Source organism: Natrix helvetica (genome assembly GCF_964273705.1).
Source record: "Natrix helvetica genome assembly, chromosome: Z".
In the NCBI taxonomy this organism is placed as follows: Eukaryota; Metazoa; Chordata; class Lepidosauria; order Squamata; family Natricidae; genus Natrix; species Natrix helvetica.
In genome coordinates this window covers 101,078,813-101,095,865 of record NC_138554.1, presented here as the reverse complement: position 1 = coordinate 101,095,865, position 17,053 = coordinate 101,078,813, and the positions used below count along the sequence as shown (strand labels likewise).

General features: G+C 37.1%; 1 protein-coding gene across 1 annotated transcript; it reads left to right on the top strand.

Moving 5' to 3' along the window:
• The first annotated feature begins 1,085 nt into the window (after nucleotides 1-1,085).
• NUP42 (nucleoporin 42) lies at nucleotides 1,086-8,732 on the top strand. Its single transcript, XM_081932988.1, has 7 exons — nucleotides 1,086-1,356; nucleotides 3,076-3,271; nucleotides 3,744-3,838; nucleotides 4,996-5,072; nucleotides 5,172-5,258; nucleotides 6,777-6,852; nucleotides 7,636-8,732. The coding sequence occupies exons 1-7, from the start codon at nucleotides 1,233-1,235 to the stop codon at nucleotides 8,142-8,144; spliced, it is 1,164 nt and encodes a 387-aa protein (XP_081789114.1). The 5' UTR covers nucleotides 1,086-1,232; the 3' UTR covers nucleotides 8,145-8,732.
• The last annotated feature ends 8,321 nt before the right edge of the window (nucleotides 8,733-17,053 follow it).

Below are 17,053 nucleotides of genomic sequence, written 5' to 3'. Positions count from 1 at the left end.
AAAAAAACTCTTCAAAATAGTAGAGTAACACCCCCCCCCCCATCTTTATTGTCTTTTTTTGTAAAGTTATTTTTATCTTCTAGAAAAATGTTTTGTGACTGACCATATCCTTCAGGCACATACTTTGGTGCAGGAATCTAGTAATTCACTCATGCTAAGCTGAATGATTTTGGGCCAGTTACTTTCTCTCATCCCAACCTACCTCACAAGGTTGTTATGAAGAAAGTAGAGGAGGAAGGTATCTTCAGCTGTTGTTAGGACATAATTATAATTTAACTGTATGTTTAGAAAATAAAACCCTAACAAAAGTCATAAAGATAATAAAATACTGAAACATCACCATGACTTTTTTATATTGAACTAATTTTTAAATGTCATTGCTTTGGTAAGAAAAAGGAATTAGTAGTGCAAATTTTAAAATATGAAATAAGAAACTAAGAAAACAAAAAGGGAAACATTTATTTATAGTAAACAACTCAATAAAAACAGTTAAAACAGACCAGTCTTTCAATTTTGTTACTCAAAAGGAAGAACACAAATCAATCCAAGATTGCACTATTTCAGACTTACAATGTTTCTACAATAATAAAAACATTTTTGTTGCACCCAACGTTCAATACAAATCATTGCTCTTCCTTTATTTGTAACTTCCAAATTTAATTAAATATATGCAACGATTTCTATATCATAACCCTTGTAACCAACTACCATGTGTTTGGTTGCTAAGCTTGTTCAACAAATCACATTAAAATTTTTGGCCAGTTTATGATTGAGCATGTGTGAAATATACGTCTTTCTTCCCCATTTCCCCAAGCCTTCTAATTTCAAAATATAAAATAAAGTGGGATTGATATTAGCGGCACAATACGGAAACTTCCTGCTGTATCTATATTTGCTGAATTCCGCCTTCAGAGGCACATTAAATTCTTACCACCATATATTTGGATGCCTGTTTTTTTTTAATTAATCGTAACGAGAAATCTAAAATCCGATTTAAAAAAAACAATTACTTTTTAAGATGTTGGAGGGCAAACTGCCAGTGCATTTACTTCCGCCAAAGGTAGACTTGTCGTCATTACGTCATCACTAGGCGCCCTAATTGCTGCGTGCCCAGGCACGGCGAAGCCGTACTATAAATGCTGCGTAGCCCTAGGTAAAATCTTACGGAGCGGATACGGTAGTGGAAGCAAAGCGGGAAACTTGTACCGGCGGTGGTGAGACGTTGCCTTCCCATGGCTCACAATTCTGGTTCGGTTTGCTCTTACTACTTGCAGGGCAACTGCCGTTTCGGTGATAGATGCTGGTATGAGCATCCACGCGGTGGCAGAGCCAGCCAGGCCTTTGGCCAAAACTCAGGTGAGGAGGGAATTTGGGTTCTCCATTAGCCTCTTAAAGATTGCCACTTGAGGTTTCTAGGGTTTCTTCCCGCGGGGAACGTGGCTGCATAATGGACTTGCTAGGTAGAGAAAGGTCCGCCTTTGGCTGACAAGAGTGTTGGTTTTTAACTTGGTTTGCTTGTATTTCGTTCTTAAACCCCCCGCCCCAGACTCTTTTACAGTGACAAGTTGAAACCAAACTTGGCAGTATTTTTTTTTAAAATTAGGATGCTTGGTCTAATTTATTTACTGCTCTCCTTGCGAAAGAATCCCATAGCAGTTAACAAAGTTAAAACAGACTTCAAGAAATATTGAAATTCATTAAATAAGATTAAAACAAGGTGCGTTACAAAAGCAGTGTTAATGGGCAACACAGCCTCTTTCTGTAATAGTTACTATTCAGGCAATGTGTTTGAAGTTATTCTACTCATCATGAAATAAATGTGTTAGTCTTCTATGGATTTCAGTGGGATCTGCTTTAAGTAGAACTAAATTCATCCCACCTAAGTATCCTGTTCATTTAGGTTTCTTCCACTTCAGCTGCCAGAGCAACTTTAATTTGCAATTTTTGAGAAAAATCACCTGGTTTCAAAAATACTGAGATGCTATTAAAGTTTATTGGGCTTTTGGACACCCAGAGATTAAACAATTAAAGGCTGTTTCCATTTAGTGTAAACGATAGTTTATACAGATTGCTTTTCATCAGCTGTTGAAACACTGGCTCAATATGGTCTCATATTGCATAATGCAGATTCTCAGAATTTTAAAGTCCAGCACAGATAAAGATGCAAGGTCAGACTGCCTACCAAATGGCCAGCACCTGTGCTGCTATTGTCCTGTCTCTTTAAGGCGTCTCCCAAGCTAGCACAGTAATTGTTAGTTATAAAAACTGAGCAAAGATGCAGCTGGGTATGGTGTGGGGGAGGTGTGTGTGTACCTAAAGCAGCTTCTAAGCAGATAGAAATACTGTTCTTTATCAGTATTTGGAGGAGCAAGAGGGAAAGAGTGGAGCAGTGAATACTAGCCTTTGAGTGCTGTGTACTGAAATCTCCTGACTTGGATATATATATATATAAAAGAGCCCATGTCAAAATTGTAATTGGAATACCCAAAAGTTGAGATATCTAACCATATGTGTAGATGTGGCTTAAACTAAAGGAGTTCAATAAACACTCCGCAAAAAAATGTTTTGGCTAAAAAGGGGCTGTGAAAAGAGAATGGAGCTTGCCTCTCACAGGGCTCAGACTGCAGGAATCGACATGCATCCTGGCTGCAGAAACTAGACCTCTTATCAGAGTTTACACCAAATTAACATGAAAAAAACAGAAGGTCAGATAGACTGGAATGCGAAAGAGAGGCAAGAAGAGAACAGTGTAGGGCACTGATAGACCTCCTTAAAAGGATACAGACACCAGAAGGGTCACATTACAGGAATAAAGATGATCACAGTTGTAAAGTAATATGGTGGGATAGAAATATCTTAATTTTCAATGTAAAATAAGTATGATAAAGAGTACAAAACTTGTAATATTATGGATGATGTTGTCTAGGAATCTACATTTGAGTTATTTTCTATAGATTTTGGATTTATGCCCGTCTTTCTAAGCCCGTTTCTGTTACTTAATTCTGTGATATAGATTAAATTATTTCTACTGCAAAGAAGATAAATGTTTGATACACTGTGCTCTCTTTCATTCAGCCCCCAGCAGAAGAGGAGCACGGGGTGGACAGCAACATTATTCTGTTAGCTTGCAGGCATTTAATTACTCAAAATCATCTAAGTGGAAAAACAACAAAGATCCCAGATCCTCAAATTTTTCTCAGAATAGATTTGCTGCCTTAGATTCAAGTGAACATGTGAATAATGATACTCCACCTGAAGAAGAAAACCTTAAGTAAGTGGCATTTTTCCTTTAATTACTGTGAGATTTAAATATTCAGTTAAAACAACAATCCTAAACTCAATGTCTTCAGTTCTTTGCCATGGTTATTTATACAGTTCATTGAACTGAGTATTATAATTGCATACAGAATATGCAAACTGACTTGTAGACATTTTATAGGTATTCCTAGAGGCCCTTGGGACAAAGGCACTTTCCTACTGGTAGGGTTTCTTGATAGTAGAGCATCACTCCCATCACAATTTACTGTCAGTTGTCTAACTAATTTTAGATCACGTTCCATTGTTTGCATTTGGCAAGAAAAAGGATTGTGGTTAGTGTTTCATAAAATTAACTATGCTTTTTACTATGCTCAGTAAGTCTTGATTTGTCTCTGTGTTTAAAAACAGTGAAACCTTAAAATTAGCTTGGTTTGATTTTACATCAGTTTAGTATGGGTTACAACTTTCCATTATCATTTATTCAGTGAAATAATAATGAAAGACATGGAGATTTGGGAATCTTCTGGACAATGGATGTTTTCCTCCTATTCACCAATGAAAGAAAAACCTAATATTTCAGGTACAAATTACTCTATTGTCAGGTCTCATTGGATGAGACATTGCACATATCTGTGTAGCTAAGGCACTATGCATTAAGTGGGATATTTACACTTATTTTTATTTATTAAATTTATTTGCTGCCTATCTTGCAATAAGGCAATTCTGGGTGGCTTACAATGTAATAAAACAGTATTACTAAATATTAAAACAGTAAGTATAACATTAAATTAAGAATTAGCTAGATGGCAGGAATATACAATGGGGTGAAGGTGGATTAAATTCTATTTAATCCAATAACCACTACAGAAAGGAACACCCACATCCAGGCCTCAGGCTAACTAGCCAGGTTCTAAGGCCTTGTTGGAAGGCTGAGAGAATGGGGAGTGGATCTCCCTTCAGTGAGTGCAATGTTCCAGATGGTAAGAGCCACAGCAGAAAAGTGTCTTCTGGACTCCGCCACGCAAAATTCCTTGACCAACTTTTAAAAGGCCTTAAATGTATTTGGGACAAAACACTTCTGTTTGCAATGGAGAATATTTTAAATCTTAAAGATCTACATCTCCATGTCTCCTGATTCTCCTCCTGCAAATGTCTCTATTTCTGGATGGTGCCCACACAAACACACACTGTGTGGCCAGACTCTTACGCTCCATTGGAGGCTAGATACCTTGGGAGCTGTTCATAGGAGAAAATGGAAAGCATATGAGGTCAATCAGTTATTTTCCTTCAAATTACAATTGTCTGGTGACTATAGAAATCTGTCATTATAAAATGTATTTAAAAATCAGTCTAAAATAATTTGGACAAGGTACCTTTATTCTAATATGGGATCAGATTTAGGAGACATCCATGTGTGATATCCAGATCTCAAGTAGGCATTTCAGATCCAGAGTTTGCAATTGATTGACCACACTTTTTAGAGAGAGAAAAATCAACACCAGAAGACAGCAAGAGTTGTGAATGGCAATAGGGGTCACTTGCTGGAAGACTGGGCTAAATTTTTGCCTTGGTTGTACAGGGGCTTAAGAGACAAAATGAATGTATGTTAATTTGCTAATGAATTATTTGCCAATGAGTCTTTCTAAACCACAAATTGTATCTGTATGTATAGTTACTAGCCTTGCATTATGGGGATAAAATATTTCCCTTTCTGGTCTTTGATTGTTATCCTTACAGGTTTCTCTGACTTTCTGCCAGAAGAGTTGCGTCTTGTGTATTATAACTGTAAAGCAAACAATAACACACAAGTTTATGTAAGTGTCTATATTGTTTAATGTAGAAGGCTGAAGCACTTTTTAGAAAATTATTTGAAATGTGAAGCAGTAGTGAATAATCTTTCTTCCTCTTTTCAGATCAATTCAGTCCAGCAGCTGGTTAATCAGTGGAAAAGTAGATTGCATGAATTGAAGAATGCAACTCCCTCTACTAAAACGACAATGGTTAGTACAACTGGAAAGTATTTATTTTTTAAGAATGTTTTTATATTTTTGGTCCTGATTTTCAAACCAGTAATAACTATGGGCATTGTTAGCTTAATAATACTTGGAACTAACAGAGGAAAGCTTCAGCAATAAGAGGGATTGAGTTTACTGTAACTTGCTGTTCAGTTACCTGGGTTTAATTGGCAGCCTTTATAAACACATTTTAAATTGTAGGCAAAATTTTAGGTTATCTTTTCAGCATTTATTTTACTTAAAGGCATTTGGAGAATTATATATAAAAATAACTAGTGGCATAGAAATATAATAAATAATCAGATGGAATCTACCAAGTTTTTTTCTGCTGCAAATCTGTACAAGTTATATCCAAGGCAGATAAATGCTTGTCTGAGTTTTCATTCTGAGCTACTACCAAGAACAATCAAGTAAGATAGGTCTCTCTGGACTTTTAGGCAAAGGTTTACCAGTAAATGAAGGCTTGAACATCACATTCCCTCCATATAAATGTTGCTCCAGAGGTTTCAAAATTGGACTAGATTTCCAGTTTCTCGAATGTGAAGTGTTGCCTCACCTTCAGGCAGGGGGTAGACGCCTGAGGTCTTATTCAGCTTTCCTGCCTAGGTCTCTGAGAAAAAGTGCCTTTTCCCCCTGCCTTCCTGCCGACAAATTTATAAAAGAATTTTTTCTTCCTTCTTGATCTTAAAAGATGACAATTGCCAAATTGGAAAATAAAGGAGAACTATGCCCTTGTTTCAACAGAAACTTGGAATTTCTCTGGAGTTGAGGCCAGGAAAAAAATGCAACTTGCTGCTAAAGTAAATAAAAGTGAAATAAGATTTTACAACCATGTGACAAACCCTTTGCACTTATTCCTTTCCCTTTTAGTATTAAACTGACTACGGGCCTCACAGTTTATGGATTGCAATTTTAGTAGAGTACACTATGTGCAATTGAGAAACTGGCAATTTTATCATAGATTTTATCTGTTTATTTTATTCTAGAATTTTTAATTGTATATTTACTGTGTGTTTTTATTCTGGTCTCTGGTCTATGACTGTAATAAATTGAAACAATGTAAGTAGGAAATATGGATAATAAAAATTGATAATAAAAATCATTTTAATATAACTAGTTCTCACTTAGTAACCACAATTGAGCCCAGAATTTTAGTTGAAAGTCATTGTCATTAAGAGAGTCACCACATGGTTGTTAAGTGAATACATCCTCCCAAATGAATTGTTTTTGCCAGAAACAAGTAAAACACTTACAAATTGCAGTCACATGACAGTTGGAAGCTGCAATCAGTTATAAATAGGATCTGGTTGCCAAGTAGCTTTAAAAGTGGTCACATGGCCGGGGGGGGGGGGGAATGCAGCCATCATAATTAAGGGTAAGTTGTAACTTTTTGGGGTCCATCATAACTGAACAATCATTAAACATACCAGTATGCATTTCAAAATATTTAATCTGAAGCCGTAAAACAATATGAGAAATATAGAACATATGTTTGTTTTAAAGGAATTGAAGAATGTGTCTAGTCACCAATATCCTTCATTTGGGTTTGGACAACAGCAGACGCCACCTAGAACATCAAGTAAGGGATTTGTTTTGGCTGATCCATTTTACTGCATACTTCATTTTGATTACCGTATTTTTCGGAGTATAGGATGCACTTTTTTCCCTCAAAAAAGAGGCTGAAAATCTGGGTGCGTCTTATACACTGAATACAGTATTTTTTGCCTCCCGAAACCCCACTCTCTTCACCAAAATGGCCGTGCAGAGCCTGTAGGTGGCTTTCAGAGAGCTCCTGGGGGCTGGGAAGGGCAGAAATGAGGGGAAAACGGGCCGTTTTTTGCTCATTTTTTGCGAGTCCCCACCCCACAGGAGAACTCTACAAACCTCCTAAAGGCTATTCATGCCCTTTTTTTGACAAAAAATGAGCCCGTTTTCGTGAAAAAAGGTGCCATTTTTGGTTCGTTTGGGGGGTACATCTCCCAGGAGCATTCTACAAGCCTCCTAAAGACTATTTATGCCCCTTTTTTTTTTTTGGACAAAAAAAACGGCCACATTTTTGCAAGAAACAAGCCAATTTTGCTCATTGGGGGGGTACCCCACCTAGGAGCACTCTACAAGCCTCCTAAGGGCTATTCATGCCCTTTTTTAAAAAAGAAAAAAGGGGCCGTTTTCACAATAAACGGGCCGTTTTCTGGAGCTCTGCAGAGTGGAAAACCTTTTTTTTTTTTAAATTGCCTCTTTAAAACCTTGATGCATCTTATACTCCGAAAAATACAGTATCTTAGATTCCCCTTTAGTGCAGTTTTCTTTTTCTTAATATTGCATCTCTTCTTACAACTTTTTCTACATGCTATAATTGCAGGCTTTCCTACAGATGCATGGAATACTGTTCAGACCTTTTCTTTCAAACCTCCTGAACCTGCTGCTGGAAGCTTCGCTGATATCCAAGGTGCTGCACTTCCTTCAGCTGCTCCTCCTACAGTTGGCTTTAATAATATGGCAGATTCTTCAGCAAGTTCCTTTTCATTTAATATGGCTACAACATCAGATGGAGTACCTACACTTTCTGGATTTGGAAAAACCCCTTTTGCAAATTTTTTACCAGACATCACACCTGCAACAGGATTTGGAAAAGCAACTGCACCTCCTGTTTTCAGTTCTTCATATACACTCTTTGGAGAACCAGTACCATCTCTTGCCAGTAATATTGCAGTAACATCCCCAGCAATTCCAACTTTTGGCTCTTCAGAAGAATTATTCACTTCCCAGCTTCGACTGTCTACAGAAGAACTAAGACAGTTCAAAGGTATAAAATTCATTTTGGGGAAAGTCCCATTAAGACCGCCACCCATGGAATTTCTTAATATGTAGCACATGGCTGCAGGTGCTCTTTCTACTTGTTTTTTTTTTACATTTGTTAACATGTATACTATGACCAAATCCTTGGACTAAGTTTAATTTTTTTTATGGGTCACCACCAATGCTTCAGAATTATTGGATTTATTTTTACTAATGAATATTCTTACTAATAGAAAAATTGAAATGTTTAGTTTGAAAACAAACATTATGTTGAAAATAATAGTTATTTGACATTCATTGTTCAAACATCAGAACTCTGAATATAAATTTAGTAATAAGCCTTACTAATGTCCAAAGTATTGTATTTTCTTTGGCTACTACCTGTGCAGTTGCCTTTAGTAATCTGCCAGATTTATTAGCAGGTTTCTTTTCATTTAATGGTACATCTAATGTGGCTACAACATCAGATGGATTTGGAACACCTGTATTTTTTGGACATGGAAAACCTTTTTTGTGCTGCCTAGATTATATAATATTAGTCAGGCTTATTACTATTCTTCGTGATATAGCTATATGAGTATAAATGATAAATTTGCAGAGGGTTAGTAAGGCAGCTCTATTCAATGCAAAGAAAGAAAAATAAAATCACTACCGTTCAAATGTGTCCTGGTGTCCTTCATACTATTTGCATGCATCTGGTTGCATATTAGAATGTCCTATGAAAGGAAAGTTCAGAGCTAGTGAAGTGCTTTGCACCCTAAAAGATTGGGGAGTATCTAAATAGCTACCCCCTTCAGTATAAATAGAATGCCTTGACTTGCTAAAAATAGGGCAAAAGCTGGAAAGTGATTATATGCTGTTGTCCTTTATCTGTTTCCATGTGATTCCTTTGAAATTGCAACACTTAATGTTTGCTACTATGACCACTATGGAATAGTGGCTAAGGCAGTGATGGCTAACCTTTTCTGGACCAAGCCCCCAAAGCAGGGAGCACGCGCCTGAACCCCCAAAATGCAATGTGTGCACACGCATATGCTGTGCCCCTTCATGCATGCATGTGCCGTGCCCATGTATCTCCTGCATGCACCCCACGCATGTGTGTGTGCCCCCCTGTGCACACTCCTCCCCAACGCATGCGCACATGCCCTCCCTGCACGCACACACCGTGCATGCACAACAGAGACCCAACAGTCAGCTGGCCGCCGGAAGGCACACACGCATGCGTGGCAGAGCTGAACTGCAGTGATGGCTTGTTTACCCACAGAGAGGGCACTGCATGCCACTTGTGGCATGCATGCCATAGGTTCATCATCAGGGGGCTAAGGTGTTAGCTTTATTCAGGAAAATGCAGGCAAATTTCTAATGGAGCTTACTGTCAGCTTACACTGACTAACTCATGGCCAATCTCACTCAACTCACTTAGCTTACTATGTTACATATGTTGTTATGGTATGAAAATTAAGGGATACCATCTCAGCAACGTAGTGCAATATGAGTACAGTATACATAAACTAAGAATACTGTGGTTTATATGTCATTGTCTTGAACAGTATTTAAAATTACCTTTTTTTTCTTCCGTTCAATTGTGTCCAGTTCTCAGATACTGCCTGAACAAGTCTTCCTTTTTGGGGGGGGCAAGGATTTTCAGAAGTGGTTTGCCATTGTTTCCTTTCAGCATGTTCCATGCTAATCCTACATGTTTTAGGATACTGTATATCAGATATAGAAACTGTCATCTAGGGAGTGATTTATTGTTCTATAGCAATTTTCTCCAAGAGACTTGTTAAATTACATTTTCCAATATGTTAACTAGTAGAGAGGGCTCAGAGGGCTTGTTGTCTAACTCAAAATAATGGCATGTGGGGAGAACCCTGGGAGATGGGCAAAGAGATGCTATCTAGGAAAGGGTCAAATAAGAGACAGCATCGCCTGCAATTTATAATGGTTGGAGCAAGAGGCTCAGAAGTTAGCAATAGCCCTTAGATGTATATACTGTTCCCCATAGTACTTTACAGCCCCCTCTGAGAGGTTTATATGGTCAGCATTTTGCCCCCAACAATCTGGGTCCTCATTTTACCAACCTCGATGGAAGGTTGAGTCAACTTAAGCCGATCAGAATTGAACTGCTATGGGCTGAATTAACCTGCAATAGTTCATTCTAACCACTGTGTCACCATAGCAGCTAAAGTTCTCGGTGTGTAAATGCAGAGTGATGGCAGGAGAATTGTACTTTCAGAATTGCAAGATTCTGTTAATAATAGCTTTACCAGCTTATTTAGTCATGTCGTTTATCTGGTCTACCTGGTAAAACTCAACTAGAAGGCAAGAAATTTGGGAAACAGTTCTGCAAAGTTAATCACTTTAAATACATCTTTAAAATTGCTGCTAAAATATTGCGACAGCATGAATAGGCATTTTTATTATTTAACACACTCTTTTCCTGTCAGCAAGCTAGTCACATTTCTAGAAATAATTTATGAATTTTTCTTCTAGATCACATGAAACATAGTCCCAGCATGTGCTCTGTCATATGCTCAAGGTAATTAGATTACTTCTGATTACACAGTAGAATCTCAATGGCCTAGACACATTTTTTCTCTTTTGTACTTCTGCCAATATCCTAAAGAAATTGGTTTTTAAAAAGTCAGATGAGAAAAAGACAGTGTTAAGAGCAATTGTTCCACAGTGAGAGGGCACAAACATCCAAAACACTATAATGGATGGCATTGTGATCAATTTTGTACAGGCTACACAGGCACAGAATATAGATGGTAAATGTAAAGGGCCAAACAATTTGGTTAAATTGTTCATTATAATAAATAGTCCACTATCAGTATTTTACAGTTATATTTATTGAATAAAGCTGCTAGTTATGGGGAGAGCTGCTGACAAGCTCAACGGTTAAAGACATTGAGCTTGTCAGCTGGAGAGGTGACAGTCCAGGTTCGAGATCTGAGATACACACAATGGGGTGAGCTTCCATTCCTGCCCTAACTCTTGCCCACTTGGCAGTTAGAAAGCATTCAAATGCAAGTAGATTAACAGATACTTATTTATTTATTTATTTATTTTATTATTCACATTTATAGACCGCCCCCTCTCCCGGAAAGGACTCGGGGCGGTGTACAGTCATTAAAATATGTTATAAAATACATACATAAAACAGTTAAACAATTAAATACGTAGGTGAAGGAGGTTGTAAGACTGTAATAGAATAATACAGTAAATAATAATACCACTTCAATGGGAAGATATGAGCATTCTGGGCACCGTAGTCATGCTGGCCATATGATCAGAGAAATTTTCTTTGGACAATGCTGGCTCCCATGATCAAGAAACAAAGATCATCATGTCTTAGAGCAGGGGTGTCAAACTTGCATCGTCATGATGCTATCATGTAACGTATTGTGACTTTTTCCTCTGCTAAACTGGGCATGGGAGTGGCCAGTGCATGACGCATCCGGCCCGCGGCCCGCAAGTTTGATCACCCTGTCCTTGAGTCTGATACGACTGACAGGGAAACCTTTATTTTTCCCATTTAATCTTCCAAAAATAAGATCTATAAAACTATTTTTGGTTTCAAAGGTTCAAGATGCAACAGACTGCTATAATTAAAGTAGCTTTTTCAGTGCCTTTGTAACTTCAGACATGGTTGCATATCAAGGATTACATGTATAGCATTTAAAACAATTTACAGAGCATTTTTATGCTTAGAGGTCCATGATATTGAATCTTTCCTTTTTCTAACTAGAAAAAAAAGTTATAAATAATACTTATTGCTCTGTTCTGAAACTTTGCATGAATCTATAAGATGAAAATTATGATAATGGTGAACAATCATCACCATGTAGTCAATAAATGGTGTGGCATTCAATTGAGTATAGGATAGCTTGTTTTTTCTCTAAAGCTGAGTGATCTAAAACAGACACTCCAATATATAAAAGTACATCTTTCTTTTGAAAATATTTTTAAAGGCAAGGTACATAGAATACAGAGAGTCCTTAACTTACAGTCATTAATTTAATGACCCTTACAATGGCACTGAAAAAAGGGACTTATGATTTTTTTCAAACTTATGACCATCGCAGAATCCTTATGGCACATGATCAAAATTCAGATGCTTGGCAACTGGCTTATGATGATTGCAATATCCCACAGACATATGATCACCATTTGCGACTTTCTGACAAGTAAAGTCATGGGGAAGCCAGATTCATTTTACAACTGTGTTACTAACAAAACAAGTACAGTTATTCACTTAACAATAGTTGCAAGAAAAGTTGTAAAATGGGACAAAACGCTCTTAGCAATTGTCTCGCTTAGCTATGGAAATTTTGGCTCAGTCAAGGACTGCCTGTATAAAGCCTGCTACAGCTTATCCGTAGATTCTCAAACTTCCTCAGAAATGTATTAAACAAATTGTTCAGTTGGTATCTATTTACAGCATTTTCTCAAACAGTGGGAAATGACTATGGCAATTTTCGCCATGAAACATACATACCAAAAATGCCTTTGTGTCCGAAGAAGCATTAAATCATGGCTTTTTAAGAGAGAGTAGCAAATAATTTTTTTTCATGTTCAACGCTTTGAAAAGTTAATCCCATTAGTTCTATAAAACACATTACTTAAACTAAAATAATTCTTTCTGCCAACATGTGAGCCTCTTCCTTCTATAAATATACTACCTCTTTTACAAAAGGAAAAGGGGAGAAAAATTTTGTAAAGTGTAAATGATGAGCCAAAAGATATTTTTTCTTTAATAACTATTTTTTAAATGTAGAATATTTTTTTTCAGAAATGAATAGATTAATCTTCTGTTTTCCTTAATCAGAACAGCAAACAAGGCCTTCCCCCACAAGTGTTTGATCAATCTGTTACAGTTGGTTGCAGTTGAAAACATGAGATTAAGTTCTATTTAGTGCACTGGAACTTCGGAGGAGGTAGGGACAGAACTGAACTTTTTAACATAGTCTTAACAAAAATTGGCTTTTTGAGACTTGTGTGAAGCTGTAAAATGATATGTAACATAGCAGGAAAAAATGACAGAGAAAGGACTTGTGAAAGGAAATTTCTTTCCCTCCTTTCCATTATTTCATACATGAAACCAAAATGATTTAAATTTAACCAATTAACACTCTCAAATAGGGTACTAAAAAGCTCATTCATTAAAGTTAACACTAGCTTGGTAAATCAAATAACTAATTTCTCAATCTGTATGGGCAATATTGGCCAGAAAGTTAGAGTGTTTTAATCCCAACATATTTGGAAGGCACCAGATAAGGTGAGGATTTTATTGAAGATTTATAGGACTCTTATAAATTTGCCCCTAAAAAGCTTTTGTCTGCTTGTGAATTCAAAACCAATTGATTACATCTGCTTATTTTCGCTACCTCATCCTCCCCTCTCCTCATGATTTTAGGGTTAAAGCTAGGTACAAGGCTAGACAATATCAAATGTCAAGTGATTGACATTGTGCAAATTTATGAACTTATTGTATAATCACAAGAAGACTATTGCATTAACTGATTAGGCAAAAAAATGGATTTACATTTGTGGAAGACAAAAAAAATGAACAAAAGCCATTTGCAATCCTAATCTGGGGGATTTGAAGCTTGACTATTTTAAAAACACTCAAAAGAAACCATGATGCTTTAATATATCTCAAGTGGTAAACAGAAATGTGCAGCCCATTAGTTTTTTTACAGTCATTATTTAAATGAATGTTTCTTTATCAGTGCATAATTACAAACTATACATTAATGATGATTATACATTTTATGGTTTCATTACTTACTCTCACGCCTTATTTGAGACTAAAGTATTATTTCATTGTTCAGTTTTGTTATCTATATTTATAAAAACACAAGAGGAAAACAGACAATATTACAAGAAGATGGGGGGGGGGGGAGAATGAAAACTTTCATCTTTCACAACCTTTTTATTTTGCTATCTCCTTTTCTACTCCACTTGGGTTTTCTCCAGTTTGCCCTTGTAGGAGTTTTAAACATTATGTAATTGAGTCATATATCTCAACTCTGCCCATCCAGAAGGTGGAATATCTTCTAGGCCAAAACATAAATATTGAAATATGGCAAAGAGCTGCGTCTCCATACATGTTTGAGACTACAATTCCCAGAATTTCCCTCTAGGCTAAGTTACCTTGGAATTTTGGGAATTGCAGTCAATTTATTTGCAGGATTTGAGAAGAGTCCAGGCAGGAACCAGTAACAAATTTAATTTGTAATTTTCAGATTGTAATACTTCTGTGTTCTACCCAGCATAATATGAAGTGAATCTAATAATAAGTGGCTGAATTGTCTAGTAACTTTAGACAATTTGGACAAAAAGTGCAAGAAGAATTTCATTATTTAATACAGTTTGAAATGGAATTCAATTTTATTAGCAAATTTGTCTATTTGGTACTTGTCCTCACCTCTGCCCCTTGTTAAACTATTTTTCCTTTTATTATTATTATTTTGCTTTTAATTTGATTTTAATGGATGCTGTTTGTTCACACTGAACATTTTTAACTAATAATAAGCATTGCTGTTGTTTTTCCTAACAAATTTAATGAAATAATATTTTCCTACTTTTGTCTATTTTTGTAAAGTATTCATTTACATAATAGATACATTTAAATTTGTACTTTAATATAAAAAAGCTTTTTAAAGCTGTAGAATAGGCTGTGAATATTGCTTTATTTTATACATGATTCATCTGCTTCTGGCTTTAAATTCTTATCCACAGTATTAATATTTCTTCTATTAAAATATCTGTTTTTACTACATACAGGTAGTTCTCGACTTGCAAGCATTTGTTTAGTGACCAACTATTGCAGCATCCCTGGTCGGTGATCAAGATTTGGCTGTTTGACAACTGACATGTATTTTTGATAGTTGAAGTGTCCCAGGGTCATGTGATCACTTTTTGCGACCTTTGGCAAAGCACTGTGAGTGCTTTTGTTGGCAGTGGTCTTAGCAACTCTGCAAGAATTCCATCAACTCCTCAAACTTTGCAGTTTGGCAACTGGTTGAATGCTTCCTCCTCCAGGAGATCTAGTTCCATTTCTGGTAGGTCAGCTTCTCTTCTTATAGCTTGCCTTGTTTTTCATTTGTGTAAAGTTGTTCTGCATATTCCTGCCATCTTTCTCTGATTGCTTGTTGGTCATATAATTCCTGATGAATACATCCTCTGATCATAGCCTTTCTTGGTAGCCTCATATTGCAACAAACAACGACATACATTCAACTTTGCAGATACTAAGATTGTGGGACGAGCAGGCAGAAAAACAACCATGGAAGTGACTGAATCCTGGGAAATAGGATGCTCATCAATCAACAGGAATGCTGATTTATCCCACTTTATAAATTACTTGATAAAGGCAAGAGCTTGGCAGCACAAGGAAACGACGACTTAATAGCCAGCCCTCAATACGCCAGTCTACATCTAAAAACTTTTGCACAACAGGCACCATATAAATAACCTAAGGTTCCCAATTTCTTGTGGATGGGGGTACATCATGAATCTGAAAGTTCTGAAGACAAAATCTTTGGTCCTGTGACCAACCCAGATTGGATCCTGCAAACTTGTGACTGAAGTTTGGCTTCTAATTATAATAATGAGTTGCTATGGCTTTGCAGTTAGATGTTCCAGTGCTTGGGACAGAAATATTGAAATATTAAACTGTATGATTGCATGAATACTTTTTTAACTCCAACACTGGAGAGTCATATACAGGTGAAACTCGAAAAATTAGAATATTGTGCAAAAGTTCATTTATTTCAGTAATGCAACTTAAAAGGTGAAACTAATATATGAGATAAGACTCATTACATGCAAAGCAAGATAGTTCAAGCCGTGATTTGTCATAATTGTGATGGTTATGGCTTGCAGCTCATGAAAACCCCAAATTCACAATCTCAGAAAATTAGAATATTACATGCAATCAATAAAACAAGGATAGTATGTAGAACAATATTGGACCTCTGAAAATTATAAGCATGCATATGTAGTCAGTACTTGGTTTGGGCCCCTTTTGCAGCAATTACTGCCTCAATGCGGCGTGGCATGGAAGCTATCAGCCTGTGGCACTGCTGAGGTGTTATGGAAGACCAGGATGCTTCAATAGCGGCCTTCAGCTCTCCTGCATTGTTCGGTCTCATGTCTCATCTTTCTCTTGGCAATGCCCCATAGATTCTCTATGGGGTTCAGGTCAGGCGGGTTTGCTGGTCAATCAAGCACAGTAATCCTGCAGTCATTGAACCAGGTTTTGGTAATTTGGCAGTGTGGGCAGGTGCCAAATCCTATTGGAAAATGAAGTCAGCATTCCCATAAAGCTCGTCTGCGGAAGGAAGCATGAAGTGCTCCAAAATCCCTGGTAGACGGCTGCATTGACCCTGGACTTAATGAAGCACAGTGGACCAACACCAGCAGATGACATGGCTCCCCAAATCAACACAGACTTTGGAAACTTCACACTGGACTTCAAGCATCTTGCAGTGTGTGCCTCTCCATTCTTCCTCCATACTCTGGGTCCTTGGTTTCCAAATGAGATGCAAAAGTTGCTCTCATCAGAAAAGAGGACTTTGGACCACTGAGCAACAGACCAGGTCTGTTTTTCTTTACCTCAGGTAAGACGCTTCTGATGATGTTTGTTGTTCAGGACTGGCTTGACAAGAGTCTGTGTGTGGTGGCTCCTGATGCACTGTCTCCAGCCTCAGTCCACTCCTTGTGAAAGTCCCCAACACTTTTGAATGGCCTTTTCCTGACAGTCCTCTCCAGGGTGTGGTCATCCCTGCTGCTTGTGCACCTTTTTCTTCCACACTTTTCCCTTCCACATAACTTTCTATTAATGTGCTTTGATACAGCACTTTGGGAACATCCAATTTATTTTGCAATTATCTTTTGAGGCTTCCTCTCCTTATGGAGGGTGTCAATGATGGTTTTCTGCATAACTGTCAGGTCAGCAGACTTTCCCATGA

Excerpts from the sequence above, each read along its gene's own strand:
- NUP42 (XM_081932988.1), top strand. The coding sequence starts at position 1,233 with ATGGCTCACAATTCTGGTTCGGTTTGCTCTTACTACTTGCAGGGCAAC. Across the intron at positions 3,272-3,743 it reads CCTGAAGAAGAAAACCTTAA|TGAAATAATAATGAAAGACA; the intron begins GTAAGTGGCATT and ends TCATTTATTCAG. Across the intron at positions 5,259-6,776 it reads CCTCTACTAAAACGACAATG|GAATTGAAGAATGTGTCTAG; the intron begins GTTAGTACAACT and ends TTTGTTTTAAAG.